The sequence below is a fragment of the Aristolochia californica genome, unplaced genomic scaffold (genome assembly GCF_029961685.1).
Source record: "Aristolochia californica isolate CCGP_79_NKW_82.1479 unplaced genomic scaffold, dmAriCali1.0.hap1 SCAF_10, whole genome shotgun sequence".
Classification (NCBI taxonomy): Eukaryota; Viridiplantae; Streptophyta; class Magnoliopsida; order Piperales; family Aristolochiaceae; genus Aristolochia; species Aristolochia californica.
The window spans coordinates 33,611,290-33,627,333 of NW_027181771.1; the positions used below are offsets into that span (position 1 = coordinate 33,611,290).

The 16,044-nt window shown below is 36.5% G+C and overlaps 1 protein-coding gene across 3 annotated transcripts; it reads right to left on the minus strand.

The window, feature by feature from the left end:
• Positions 1-80: 80 nt before the first annotated feature.
• Positions 81-10,431, minus strand: LOC137942550 (protein RRP6-like 3). 3 transcript variants are annotated; one of them, XM_068788248.1, is made up of 12 exons: positions 10,163-10,431; positions 9,633-9,874; positions 9,443-9,541; positions 9,002-9,085; positions 8,027-8,113; positions 2,959-3,079; positions 2,674-2,864; positions 2,544-2,579; positions 1,908-2,419; positions 1,324-1,822; positions 653-1,236; positions 81-509 (listed from the first exon to the last, which is right to left on the minus strand). In XM_068788248.1, the coding sequence occupies exons 1-12, from the start codon at positions 10,395-10,397 to the stop codon at positions 431-433; spliced, it is 2,769 nt and encodes a 922-aa protein (XP_068644349.1). In that variant the 5' UTR covers positions 10,398-10,431; the 3' UTR covers positions 81-430. The 3 variants fall into 3 exon arrangements, with proteins under 3 accessions (XP_068644349.1, XP_068644348.1, XP_068644350.1); XM_068788247.1 differs by having other exon boundaries at positions 2,544-2,582; XM_068788249.1 differs by having other exon boundaries at positions 427-539; positions 2,544-2,582.
• Positions 10,432-16,044: the final 5,613 nt, after the last annotated feature.

Below are 16,044 nucleotides of genomic sequence, written 5' to 3' on the forward strand. Positions count from 1 at the left end.
AGAAATAAGGTTGATTCATTGAAGGATGATTAATGAAGTCCAAAAAACTGCACACGCTCTTAAGAAACAAGTCAGGCTTTTCAGATTATCCAACGTAAGTCACTAAATCTTCCGTAACATTGATTTCTAGTTTTCACTTCAGCTCTCCAGAATCTTATTATCTCTGGCTTTCAACAGTTTGGTAGTCTTGCCCAGCTCTTTCTTTCATGCTTTAATATCACTGCACTCAATTTGGAAGCCTTTGTAGAGGGAAACGAAAAGGCATCATGTACTCATGTTAGGGTTGGTATGTAAACCATCAATACAAAACTGAATGAATGACTAGAAAATGCTTTTGAGGAAGAAAAAACACATACAGATCATAGTTTATGCTGCATCAAGGGTTTACAGTTTTTGGATGGATGCCCTTCTAATGCTAAAGGTTACTGACTCAATGTAGTTCCTCACCCTGAACGATTGATTTTTTGGATGGATTGTATACGCTGTAATCCCCAAAATCCCGCCGGCCACTAGTAAAAAGAAGATCCCACTATCAAATCCTTTGAAAAAAAGAGAACATCATTCAGTAGCTAAAATGCAATGCAGAGACCAGTTTAGTCTACACGGGGAAATGCGAAAAACTAAAAGTATGCTTAGCAGGCATGAAAGGCACCTGTGTTTAATATCCCAACCAGCAGGTAGGAAACGAGGATTGATGGCTTCCACAAAGACTTGCCTCCACCTTTGGCAGAATTGGCGAATGCCCTCCTCCCCATATTCTTTTAGTATTCGTTCAACCACTTGCTTTCCATGTGGCCCGTGTCCTAACAACGACAACTTACTGTTGCATTCAGAAGAACGTTCAAGGGAATTATCTGATGGCTTTCTACTGTTGCAACTATCACCATTGCTGGTATTCAGAGCCCCAACACTTTCTTTCTTGGGTGATAATGATTTATCAACATCTTCAACCAAATCACTGGTAATAGAATGCCCATTCATTGATGCAACCTTCATGTCAGAAACAGAAGAGGTATGTCTAACATCATAGGCTGTGCTCCCAGGAAGATTTCCCTCAGATGCTTTCCTGTCTGATTCAGTAGACTCCGTTACAGTAGCTGCTCCCATGCTGTTTTTAAGAGATAATCCTCTTTTCTTCTCCAGCCGCCTTCTTTCTTGAGGACTCATACCACCAAGCAAAGCTCTTTCCAGATCCTCATCTGAAATATCTCTCCTTCCAAAGTATGCCCTTACAACCTGAGTGACATGAATCAACAAGCCAATAGAAAGAGTGAATAATAATTGACTTGGACATCACAGAAAAGACAACAGCAATTTGCTCACCTCAGTCAGCTCCTCTCGGCGATTTTGAGGCATTCTCATTCCATGGCGTAAAAGAGCCACTGCTGCTGTTCGTAATTGTAAGGGAGAGACTCCAGCTTCTGCAAGCTTTCCCATGAGCCTAGAAGTTTCTCCAGTTACTTGGTTCTGCCCCGAATCAGCCACTTTACTAACAAAAAGTGGGATATCAAACTCTTTGGCTACATGTCTCTTGTACTTCTCTGCAGCAGCATGAGCAATTTCATGACAATCCACGCAGACTAATACAATATCATGAGATCTGTGGCTTTTCAAATGCTCAGGAAAGTGCAATCTGTAGCATGAGGGCACTATTCTGTAACGTAGATAGTGGTTTCTCTCACCGCACCCAACACACATATTTTTCTTGCTCTGAATGTAAAAATCATTATCTTCATCTTCAGGACGACCTTTTGGTTCAAAAAGAAGCATTATAGCTGGTGAATCATCATCAACCAGCTTTGCTAAATCTCGACGGAGGTACCTGGAATATGTGATACAAAACATAAATACAGAAATAAACAAAGAAAACTCAAATGAGGATACTAGAATAAAACTATACCACTAACCACTCAAGTTTTCTTCGATCACAATAACAAAGCAAGCGGCCATCACTTGCATAAATGCGACAATTATGATAAACTGGAGCTTTGCATGAGAACTTTTGGACAAACAACTTACGCGAAGCCTTTCGGTCAACTCTCTTGGTTGGTTTTCCTCCATTTTGTTTGAGTGGCATATTCACTACTTTTGAATTATACCTTGATAAGATAGCATAATTATAAATAGATAGAGGACAAGTCCCACTAGGTCCAAGATGTTTCTGTAGAATTCTTTCAAAAAGATCAATTGAGTTGTCCATGTCTTCTTCAAAGAGACAGCATAAATCTGCCAAATGGCTGCAAACAACAAGAGATGGAGATGACTGGGAAGGAAAACCTATGTTTGCTGGATCTGAATTTGAATCTGCTTCTACGATGATATCATATATTTCTTGAGGACTCTTTGGAACTCTAGTTGCAAGAGCCACAATTGCTGGCTCTGATAGTACATATCTCAAGCTTTCATCATGTGCACGAGCCTAAAGAAAATCATCACTTGTAAGTTAGCTTTACAGTTGATTCTAGCTGTGAGTCTTATCTCCCATTAATAAACCAAGACTGACTTTAAGAGAATAAGAATTATCTAAGGGTGCCATAACTGACCATTAGATCTCTCCAAGTGCAGAGCTTTCTCACTTGCTCCTGACATGTACAGATAAAAAATAAAGAAATTAGCTATCAAAAGATGGCGATAGCATCTAATAGAAAAAACTAAAAGGAAAAGACGCTTTACAAAGATATCTGAAGTTGGAGAGGAGGTGTCTTTTTCACAGTTGGATAAGTAACGTGAGACTATAGATGATGCAACAGAATCTCCAAGACAAAACTCGGTGTCTTTCATATAAAGTTGTAAAGAAATAGCATTTGAGCGACGACAAGCCTCAAGTAGGAAATTGCATTTGTCTCCAGGAAAGCTTGAATTTTCTGATTCACAAATAAAATTTAAAGTACAAATGCTCTGGAGGTGAGAAGAGTATGTGTGTGGAATAGATGCACATATTTGTATAAAATAACATACCAGTGCTCTTTGTTTTCAGTTCTTTAACCAAACAATCGGCTATGTATATAAGATAATGAGCATCACCACAAGCGTACTCGATCATCTCAGCAGATAAAGGACGCTGTCTCCAGTCTTCCAGCTGTAATTATAGGAGAAAGTAAAACTAGTACACCACTGCATTAAAAACTAAGGATGAAAAAGAGTTTGAGATATGGGTGTATGTTATCTAAGTTAAAAACACCCAAGGAATTGCTTGATGCTGAAAAAGGTCTCCAAGATTTATGGATCAGCAATTTCAATTAAAATTTTCCTTCCCTCCTATCAAAAAGCAATAAAAACTGGGAACAATCCCAGGCCCATCACGTGGACATTTCAATAAATACTGTTCAATATTTATCAAAAATAAAATAAATAAATACTGTTCAAGCGAACCAATTAGAGAAGACAACTGCTATTGATTTGATTGGTCAAGATCTTTTTTAATGGTAAAAGCTTTAATGACAAGGAGAATGCTAAAAACAAAAGAGGCAAGCTCTATGTTAAAGCTCAGGGGTATTTTGATAATTTAACTAAAGGTGAAAGTTCACCAATGTAATTTTTCCATTTTCTTATTACTGTTTGATGGCTGTAATTGAGTTATTTAGAATAGGGGCATGATGGCCGTTTTACATTGTAATCACTTAAGTTATCGATAAAAGGAGTTAGGGATCAGCCTAATCCACTACTCCAGTATTTCTATTCAACGTGAGTTTGATGCGGGACAAATATGTGATGAAGAGCGAATTTTAATTGTCGTATCAGATATTGGTTAAGAGAAAGGACGGAAATAGAGAGAAAGAAGAATTGGGAACGAGAAATAGGAGAATTGAGAAGAATAATTTAGAAGAAGAGGAATAGAGAAGAAAGAAGAAGGGGAAGAAGAAGAAGAAATGGGAAGGAGAGAGGGAGAGAGGGAGAGAGGGAGAGAGAGGGAGAGACCAGAAACAGGGGGATTTCAAAAATCCATTATCAAAGCTGAATTCAACATCTTGTCACAGCCTATAAATAACTAAAATTGAAATTTTAAATTTAAAATCGATAAGATCATTATCTGATCAAATCTAATAAATTCAGAAAAGATAAACTAAAATTAGAATTGAAATTCAAAATTCAAAATAGATAAGATCATTATCTAATCAAATCCATTAAAATCAGGAAAGATGAAATAATTTTTTTTTTAACATAATTGGTGGGTCCACTGGGGCCCAATGGGCATACTAGAGTCCCCACCACTTTTGACAAGATCTTCTGTCATTCTTCAATGAAAGAAAGCAACAAAAATCAACAAGTTCATCAAATTCTTACATTTCTAGATGCGTTGTCCAGATGAACAAATCATAGAAGACTAAATGCTCTAGTTTGGTAAAAAATTAGAAGAATAGTTCTGTACAATCTCCACAGCTTATGGTTGTTTGGCACTTCTTCAGATATGCTAAAAAGACAGTGAAGGACTCAGCTTGAAGTTGTTATAACTAAAACACTGCAATTTGACTACATCCTCTGTCTTTATCAAATCACAAAAAGTAAAAACACTGACAAGTATGTCACAAGGATCTTAATACTCTTGACACAAAATGTTCAAAATAACAAATTTTAGAAGATATATTGCTATTGATTGGTCAAGAATTAAAAAAATTACATATAATGACTTTTTTTGAAGAAGAAGTTGAAATTCTAGAGCTTTTATTACTTAAGAGAGTAAATGATTACAAAATGGCAGGAGAGGAATCCCACAAGCCTCAGAAGGAATAGGAAAAGAATTTCCAACTAGAAGGGTGATCCTGAATGCTTCATTCTTAGCTAGAGAATCCAAGATACAATTGGCAAATCATAACATATGCTGCCATTGTACACTGATTTGGGAACATTTATCCAGTATTCCATCAAAGACATGAGTCTCCTCCAAGGAGAAGAGCTCCCTTTCATTCACCAAATAAAGGGATAGCCCAAGCTAATGTCCGGTGTAGGCAAGCTTCAATTACACCACCTAAGGTGTTGATTCCACAGGCACCATGGAATAGCAGCCATGGCTGATTTCCAAAGAGTGAAACCAGGTTTAGGGTGGGGATGGAGAAGGTACTGTGAAGGTAGAAATTATCTTCTACTGGTTGCAGATGATGAAGCTAGGAAATGGTGGCAGACCATATGTGTTAGCCCAAGCTACTGTGCAATGTATGCAAGTTTCAACTACATTACCAAAGGAGCTAGACTTCTTCTCAAATGTCTCTTGTTTCTCTCTTTCCACAGGGCCGAAGGAAAGCAACCATGGCCAACATCCAGAGTACAAGACCAGAATTAGGGAGGTTCATTACATAGCTTCGGGAGAAGAACTCCAGGTATGTTGCTGGCATGGAAAGTGGGATCCCAAACTTGCCGAATATAGCTCCCCGCACAGAGAAGGAGAAGGGAAATTCACCATTATATGTCCACCTTTTCTTCCTTGGACTCACAGAAATTACATAGATTGTTCACTACATGTACAATGCATATGAAAACCTTTCTGTACCCCTATACCTGAGAGTCGTCCACCTAGCTATGAATCGGTAAATCTCTGTGAGGGACACCTATATTATTCAAGTCTCAGACTGGGCATGAAACCTTAACCTCAGAAGATCTCTAAGAAACAATGAAACTGAGGAGCTATTAACCCTGCTCCAACCCATTGAGGGGATTTAAATAAACCACCATGGGCCAGATATTGCAATTTGGAGTTTTCAAGGCTCTAAACCGCAGCATCGTTCTTCACCCAGCTCAGCCGAAATCCCCCTAGAAATGATCACATCAAAACTTGTTATGCTTGGAAGCTAAGAGGTCCAGCAAAGGTCAAACACTTATGTTGGACAACAGCTTACCATAAGATTCGGCGTGCAATGAGCCAAGTAAGAGAAGCCAGCAGATAGTTGACAATCTAAGCACGTTCTATAAAACTGTTGAGGAGACCACAGACCATATGTTAATTCATTGTGCTTTCAGGCAAAAATTTGGGGGCAATTCTTCACAAATTTCATTATCAATTGTTTTCCCAGCTCAGTTGCAAACCTCATTGAACAGCACCACTCTGCCCCATTCCCGAAATTGGGCAAAGAACTTTGGATGCTTTCTAATGGAAGGAGTGAAATGCTCAAACATTCAATTACTTGCAGAAGCCAGTGGGGTCGTTACTGAATAGTTATTCATTCTACTTTTTCCTAAGCTCACACATTTGAGCTGCTTCCCCTTTCATCAGCTTCGTTAAAGAAATTTGCTCTTGTTCACAAACTATTGTGACCAGGAAATTTCAGGCTCAAAACCTCCACGGCTCCATCAGAAAACTGGCTCAAACTCAAACTTTGAGGGAAGTTCTCAAGGCAACTCTAGGCCTGAAGGGATTGAAGGGACAATCCAAGATCATTATGGTGGATTAAACTGGTGTTCTCTGGGCCTGTTGGCCACTGTTCTTCAGCCAAAGCAGAACTGTTGGCATTATTACCCGAAATTAGCTACACTCTCAGTGTTACTTAGATCTAGTGATAGTTGAAGGCGACTCATCCATTGAGATCAACTGGTTTTGAAAGCTTTCCCCTCCTGCATGGCGGCTAAGATATGTCCTTCATGAAAGAAGCAGTCAGCTATAATCATCAAGCACTATGGTAACATATCCTGAGGCAAATTGCATGTCAGATTCCCTTGGTATATCTCCAAGTTCTGTAGTTGTTGGGGCTTCATTTTCTCTTTCTTCCTCAGGCTGAGGCTTGTCCTCTCCCTTGATAGTAATATTCATTCATTTATTTAATGAAATTACCCCAGTTCAAAGATACCTATAATGCATATGAAATATGGATTTGTAGATTACTCCACAGATGTAGTACAAGAAGCAAGTGAGAGGATATCTAGCACCTCATCACCATATGTGTCCATCCAAGGGCATAAAATGGTCCCAGTAATCGAAGGCTTCCATTATTCTGCCATGCCACCTATTTACAAAAGGACAACTTTTGTATCCAATCAATGGACTTTATCTTTTGCCAGATCTTTTCTGTCTTAACTGCTTTTAAATAAATGCCATCAACAAGGATTAAAGGATGACTCTGCACTCACCATCGGCTAGGGTAAGCAAAATATTCCAGCTCCCTGAGCTATTAGGAAGATTTTGATGAGATATCAGATCTATCTGCTGAATGGCACATTGCCTGGAGCAAAATTTTCAAATCTGCCAACTCAATTGCAGACAAGCTTGCCAAATCTGGAGTCAGCAAAGCACCCCTTTGTTCGAAGACCTCTCTTGACCTCTAGAGGAGGCTATATAGTGCCTGTATCTTATGTTGTACCCTAAGTTGTACTAGGTTGGCTTTACATCTCTCATTAATAAAAGCTTTGCACCAATTCATAAAGAATAAATAAATGCCATCAAGAAGCTAGCAATAAAATTTATTCCTCATTAAAAAAAAGAAAAAGGAAATAAAAGCTATGGCCATCTCTTTATATGGTAGGCTTGATTCTTATACATAAGCCATTTCTTAAAGATATTGCCTTTATTTTTCGATGTAGCATTATTAGAAGACTCTACCAAACCCAGGTGTAGCTGAGTTGAAGCAGCCACTAACTAAATCAGAGTACAAAAAACTGGAGTATGGTGCAATTGTCACTTTTACTTTAATGAGAATTTTCATGTGACTAGATTTTTTTAATAGGTGAATTTGAACTACCAACTATAGTGATCGCCTTAAATGATGGACTGGCTTTGATACTAAGACAAACTTCCAAGTTTGACCTTTGAGGTATCCATGATGAGGCCCATACATTGGTGCGTTAGTGATGCTTTCAAGACCTTTTTTCTTTTCAAGATTTCTTTTAAGTCCAAGTACAAGTAGTTTTGTTGTGCAGACACTAGGGCTCCCTGGGAGGTCTGCACAAGTTGCCCAATTTTGTAAGTTCACAGATACACTTTGCAAGAACCTGAACCACATTTTGAAAACTTCACGGAAAAATGCTCTTCAGAAGCAGTTAGAGAGGGCAAGGTGCAGTGGGGTAATCAGGCAACATCATTACAACAAGCAAGATGCAGAACCTGCAGCATTTTGTTGGCAGTCTTTCCACAATAGGCCTCAAGCAGATAGGCCAATGATCTGTAAGGTTTGGACAGCACATCACAGGCCTGGAAAAGATAAAGTCAACAAATATCATGTCATCCACATCATAGAAAAGTTGAGTAACAAATTAAAATTTCCAAGGCATCTAAAATCAAGAGAAGAACAAAGAGTGACGGACAGATGCTATTTCAAGAAGTCAATTATTATCGACATCTCTTATAGATTTCCCTTTGACTTATAATCAAAATCAAAAAGCCAAAACATTTGGACATGGTATTTTACACTTTTCAGTTTTTTTCTCTCTCTGACTGTTTTTGAAATGACTCTCTCTGACTTCAAAGTTCATAAGAAAAGAAAAGCTTCCATAAGTATATTGCTATAATTCTTCAAATGAGTAAAGCAATTGGAGTCTATCAATCTGCAATTTAGAACAAGGGATAATTCTTTAAATGAGTCAAGCAATTGGTCCCTCAAAAAAAAAAAAAAAAAAAAAAAGTCAAGCAATTGTACTCCATCAATCTGCAATTTAGAACAAGGGACGAGTTACAATTGGCACAAGGTCCCCAGAAGTACTGGTCTAGAAAAAGAAATATGCCTATTTTCTCATGTGTTATAGCAGTTTTCTTGAAACAATGATTCAAACATAAAGGCATGTAAACACACTCTTGAAACAAGGATAAGAAACCAGAGGAATCTTATAATGAGTCAAAACATAAACTACGTCAATAGGACATACTCTCAATGTTTACATTCTCATCTACAAGATCAATCATTTCCATTTTCCTGACCATATGTTCTCCATATCTTTGTTTTCCATAGTTCATATAACTGGGTAGAGTAAAGTTTATGGCATATACCATGATTTAAGATGCTGTAAAGCTATTGACAAATAATTTTCTGCCTGTATCCCCTTTTTTTATATTATACTTATAGCACTTGCAGTATATACTCACTTTTGCAGTGTCAAACAAATTTATAACATAGATATGGAAGTCTCTTTGAAGCCATAGAACATCATTATCAGCTCCGTGAAAGACCTACACCAAGAACCACTTGTCAGTTACTTAAACTGTAAAGTTGATGCTACTGAGCTCAATGTTCATTTTTCTCTAGAGATAAAAAATAAGAATAAAAGATCATAATAGCAAGGGAAGAATCAAATAATAAATCTTTCAATAACAAGCTTTTCATGCTAAAAAGGTAAAAAGGACAAAGGATCAAGATAGACACACCAATCTCTTTATTATAAATCTGAAACAATAGTTAAAATTGAACTCAAAGTGGAAAGTGAGGTTGCAACAAAAAAATATTTAGACACGTATTTTGGCTTTTTTTTAGCAAGAAAGGGTTGACATTATTACAAGCCATGTGGTATATCAAATAAGCTACACTACCTTACAAATGGAAGGATCTGCAAAAACAGGGCGGAGAATGTCCATGTCATCATGAAGAGCGATAGTATCCAACAGATAATCTTCCTTCTGAGTGGATATCTGTTAGATGCAAATACGTATATAAACTACATTATTAACTGGAAGGAAGCACCTAACGAAAAATGCCACGCACATTGGGGTTAAAACATACCTGCATCAGAGCTGTAAAACCCAGGAACGAACGCAGACTATGTTGTTCCGTATCCACGGCAAAGACTTGTTCTTTAGCTAAAAGTAGCGCAAGTTCCTCTAACTGTGAGCGTGTAGTCACCCAAACATAAGAGCTACCAATATTCAACTGGCTGTTAACGCCACCGTAACTGGGTGGTGTGGGCGGATTTTCCAGCAAAAATGTGATTTCCTTCTCATATGGATGTAGCTCTTCAGAATCCTCTGACCAAAGTATAGGAACTAATTAAAATAGAAGCTCACGACAAATTAGTGATGCAGGAGGCATTACTAAACAGCTACAGAAGAGCGTAACCATGGATATACGATGACTACTAACTGAAAGTGGGGAAAAAGAAAAGAAAGATGATGGGGCAGCACTGAATGAACTCTACTATAAACAAATGAATTTTATGAGCCATCATTGTCTCGGTGACACTGAATGAACTCGACAGATTAAACTACAAACTTTCCAATCTAATAAGAGTATGAGGCAAAAAAACGAAGAGGTACCTTTAACTCTCCCATCTCTCCCGAAGTGCTTGAAGGGTCCATAGGAATTATCGGCCAGAACGCGTTTGAAACTCTTCTGTGGCTTGTTTTCCGCCTGCAAGTAACAGCTAACTCTAGTCTGTCCATGTTTTGATCTTCTTTTCCTCGTTCCATAATAAGTGATCGCAGCGGCTGCAGCAGCTAGGCATGCAATGCCCAAAACCACCCGGAGCTTGTCTCGGCTCTCCATTTCCATCCCCTTTCCCTCCTATCGGCTCGTTCGTGTTAGGAATTTGTTTAAAATGAAAGGGACTCCGAGGTCTTCGAGGTTTATAAGTTTAAATATACACTAATATATTTGAAAGTGCAGGAAGCGATGAAAGTGAAATTAAAAATAAAAGTAAATTATTTTTTTATATTAGTGTATATAAGGGTTAGTTCACAATGAACTTGAATTGAAGTAAAAAATTGAATTGAAGTAAAATGAATTGATTCAACTTCATCTCATCTTTGGGTGTTACTGTAGACGAGTTCAAGTGGCTAAAAAACAAATTCCAGTGTTAGTGCCCCCAAATGAAAAGTATAATATAAAAAAAAGAAATAGTAACCTTTTATAATATACTAAATAGAATATATACCTAAACATATAATTAACCAAAATAAACGTGGTTACTATACTTATAAGTGATTTAACGTGTAGTCCACAATATATTAATATCCTAATTAATGAAAAATTATATTATATTACTTAATGATTATAGTTTATTATAAAATAAAACAATAATTACATGTGACTAGAATAAATTAGACAAAATTAATTAAAAACTTAAAATAACATAAGAGAATATAATAAATAAACCTAATGGTTTAATTAATTATAGCAATTGGATAATTTAACCAATTAATGATTACAACTTATTATAAATTAATATATTAATTATGTGTGACTAGAATAAATTATTTAAAATTAATAAAAAAGTTAAAAATAACATAAGTGAATATAATAAAAAAGAAATTATTTTTTAATAACATAACATATAGTTTAAAATTAAAACTCACTATTTTAATACATAATAAATAAATAAATATATTCATTTATCAATAACATAATATATATTTTAAATATTATTAATTAATAATATATTCACACAAAATGAAAAACTAATGGTTAAATTATATGGATAATTAAACCAATTAATTGTTTTTACGTATTAATAATTAATAAAATATTAACACAAAATGTAAAACCATTTGTTTAATTAATTATAGCAATTGGATAATTAAACCAATTAATTATTACAATTTATTATAAATTAATATACTAATTACGTGTGACTAGAATAAATTGTAAACACGTGAAAAAAAGTATAAAATAACAAAAATGAATATAATTAACGTAAATTATTTTTATCAACGAGTTTGTGCGTTTAACATCATCATCTTACTAGTTTAGTACATTCGAACGACAACATACATGTTCAAATACAATAAAGTACAACAACTAATAATCACTCCACATGCTAGTTGCTATGACATCACGAAATTGTACAGCTCTAGTGGATTCTAATGCATGACACCTCCGCATTGTTGTTGATAAGTTGCCTTCATCCCCAAGATCATCGCTATCATCGCTATCTTCATCCAAATTTTCACTTGCTAATCGGACCACCAATCCCACGAGGACGTAGTGCACGTCTATACCTATGGTTGAGATAGTATTTTCCCATCATGTATATAAGACATGTCAATAAAATCATTATTGCATTCCTATTGTTGTCTTCCATGGAAACCTGCAAATACAATCACCACAACCACAATGATGACTACAACAATAATTCATGTTTCTTCCTAAATGTCATAAACGCAAAAACATACCCTTATCTTCAATCACACCTATATAAAACCATCTCCAATCACACACCCACAATATTCATCCACACAATAAGAACACAACAATCATGAAAACCCAAATCTTAACCATAATAACATTTATAATCTATCAATGATATGTCTTATAAAGTCATAATTAAAAAAACATAATTAAACTTCAAAACAATCGTCCCAAAATACATAATGTACTTAAAACTATTGACTACATTTCACCAGCACAGTATTTAAGCTAATTAAATCGTTCTTCCACTGGCAGCTTCGTAAACATGTCCTTCTTCATTGGTGTATCTAACAATAGAGGAGCGCAAAACTTCATCTCTACCGACAGGTCCGTGATTTCTGTGAGGGCTTCATACCAATTCCGATTTTATCATCTTTAGGTTGTAAAGATTGCAATAGGGTGGAAATTCTTGTCATAGTATCAACGAACATAATACTATCATCGGTGGCCATTTGCGGTCTCTTTCTACGACGACTTGAAGTTGACAGGTTAGTACTTGGAGACTGATCAGGTGCTGACTCATTTTTTGTAAAAAATGGCGAAGGAGTATCTCTACCTAAATCGACATCCTCGAGCATGTCCAAGCGTGAATTTTCTTCCTCATGTTAGACATCATTGCACATGTCTTTATCATTTTGACTTGCTCTCCCCATGGCTATTGAGTTTCCTACTACCAAAACCAATTTGTCATAAAGAGGGCAGCCTTGTTGTCTATACTTTTCAGCTTCTTATGCGCCTACAAGGATAAAACATCATTTAGACGACTTGGAATAGAGTTATAGTAATGCGAAAAACAAAATGTTTTATAGTCAATCATAATTTACTGACCTTGATATAGTCTTGTCATACAAAATAACATGCAGTAACTCGATATGTGGTTGCATCCCAACCGAACCCACTAGTGTTGAGACAGCTCGTTACTGCTTGATAAGTTGTCTTCCATGATCTTGTTCGATTCTTGAGCTACTCAACAGTTTTTTTATTAGTTGTGTCTTCATTGAACCTATTGACACAGTCCAAAAATACTTCACGCTTCCAAACCCCATTGGGCATCCTGTTCCCCATATTGACTTGCTCAACCAAGAGATCGAACATTTTGTTGTCATCATCGAATGTCCTAATGTCATATGATCGAGGATTTTGTTGTTTCTTCCAGCCATTTATAATCTAAATCCGAGATGGTCCTCATGGAATTTTTTTTTATCAGACAACCATTACTCGTTGTAGTAACTAAGGACACACAGAAACACAACCAACAAATAACAAAATACCATGTGGTGGATATTTATAACACCAAAATCTCTTCACCACATGGCAAAAGCATTCCATAGCACTTCAAACATATTCAACAACATTCGAAAACATTTCAAAATTAATCGAACTAATTTCATTGCATATGACTAGAACAATGCAAAAACAAACTCATGAAGTCCAAATTCACCGAACACCCTTGGTAGAGCCCCATATGACTTCGCAGTTACTACGAACCGTACATCGTCATTGATAGGGGTCAGGTTTTGTTGGCTAATGGACGCCCGTGTAGGCAACTCAACCTTGTTTGAATTGGACCATGTGGTAAATATTTATAACTCTAAAATCTCCTCATCACATGGCAAAAACATTCCATAGTACTTCAAACATATTCAAAAATATTCTATAATATTTCAAAATTAATCGAACTAATTTCATTGTAGATTACTAGAATAATGCAAAAACTAACTCATCAAGTCCAAATTCACCGAACACCCCTAGTAGAGCCCCATATGACTTCACAGTCACTAAGAACTGTACATCGTCATTGATGGGGGTCGGGTTTCGTTGGCTAATGGACGCTCGTGTAGGCGACTCAGCCTTGTTTGAATTAGACCATGTGGTGGATATTTATAACTCCAAAATCTCCTCACCATATGGCAAAAACATTCCATAGCACTTCAAACATATTCAACAGCATTCTAAAACATTTCAAAATTAATCGAACTAATTTCATTGTAGATTACTAGAACAATGCAAAAACTAAATCATCAAGTTCAAATTCATCGAACACCCTTGGTAGAGCCCCATATGACTTCGCAGGCACTACGAACCGTATATCATCATCCTTGTTTGAATTGGACTAAACCCCCTAAATCCTATACTCTATCCGAGAAGCCTACAAATTAAAATAAACCCTAAACCCTAGTCCTTAAAACCCCTAGCCCCAAACCTTAAACGCTAGTCCTTAAAACCCCTAAAAGTCCCAAACCCTAAAACCCCTAAAATCCCCAAACCATAAACCCTAGACTTTAAAACCCCTAAAAGCCCCAAACACTAAACCCTAAGAACTTAAAACACTATCACCACAAAAACCAAGAACCCTATGTTTTTTTTTAAAAAAACATGAACCCTAATTCCAGACCTAAAGACTAAACCCTAGACCTTAAAACCCTAAAAGTCCCAAACCCTAACTCTAATCCCGAAATTAAACTCTATCAAGACGAAATTGAACCCTAAATCCCATAAACCCTAACCCTAAATCCCACAATTAAGCTACAATCAAGATAAATTACACACAGATATTAAAATTAAATCAAATACAACACTAAATTAGTTGAAAAAAAATTAGGGTTTCGGCTTACCTTCTGAAATTTGGAGAAAACCACCACCGAATGGGGAAATCTAAGCCCAATTGAATAAATCGACGCCTAACTGTCGAATATCGAAGAAGATCGAAGGATATTGAAATCGGAATAGGTTAAATTGAAGGAAATCGGGGGAGGAGGAAAGAGAAGAGCGAGAACGAGAAGGGAGAGGGAGGCCGAGAGTGAGAAGAGAAGGAGGCCGAGAGGGAGACGAGAGAGGGAGAAGGAAGAGTGAGGCCGAGAGAGAAACAAAGAGGAGATGTGTAGATGAGAAGAAGATGGGGCGGAAAAAAAAAATCAAACGATGATGAGAGAAAACTGAGAGCGAAAATGAGAGATGACGAGAGCAAGCAGAGAAAGCAGAGAGAGCGAATACGAGAGGAAGAAGATGGGGCAAAAAAAATCGTTGGGAGACGAAGGCCGAGGGAGAGGAAGAGGAGAATAGCGAATGAGAAGAAATTTTTCCTTTCGGGGGGGAAGAAGCAACTCGGTCGCCCGTGGAAAGTTGATGAATCGCAAAAAAGGTAGGAATCAACTTTCCTCCATTTTTGTCTGAGCAGATGAAATGGTGTAATCTCACTTCAATTCAAGTCTTTTTACACTAACATCAGTTTTTTTATGAACTAGGTAATGTGGGGGGAATTCATTCCACTTCATTGTGGACTAACCCCCCCCCCCAATGGAAAATATGAACAGAGAGGGAACAGATCGAGAGAAGCAGGATGAGAGAGAGAAAGGTGAGAGTGTGACAAGTGAAAGTGAAATACTTAGGTAATTAATTTTCTACCCGACCAAAAAAAGGCACACTAACACGTTTTGCCTGGTGAAATTGAATTCATTTTTAGTTTCAAAGTCCACTAATAGGTCCTATAGGTGAGATATAATGAAGCACCCATATATTATTTTATATAAGATTGGGTATGAACACATGTTAGACATTTATTATTTGGGTTTATTAAGTGTTATTTTAGTGCTATGAATTCTAATTTTTCCATTTTTTTTTAAAAAAAATTGGTTAATAACCTTAGAGTTGTTTTATGTGATACTAATGAATCTCTTGTAAGTAACTTTGAAGACCATAAACCAGAGAGATCATGAGCTAAATACACAAATGAGATTGTGTGATGCGATGTCAATGCTTTTAACAACAAGTTATATGACATATATTATGATGTTAGAACTACAAGAAGTTTATGGAAAACTTTAAACGGGTAAGAAACTAAGTCTAAATTGAAGTTTTGTATAGAAAATTATTTCACCGGCATGATGGAAGATGGAAAACCAGTGATCGATCAAGTATATGAGATTCAAAATATTGTTGCCAAAGGTATTCATATAGATGACAAATTTAAAAATTTGATCTCATGAAAAACTTTCACCACCATGGTCAGACT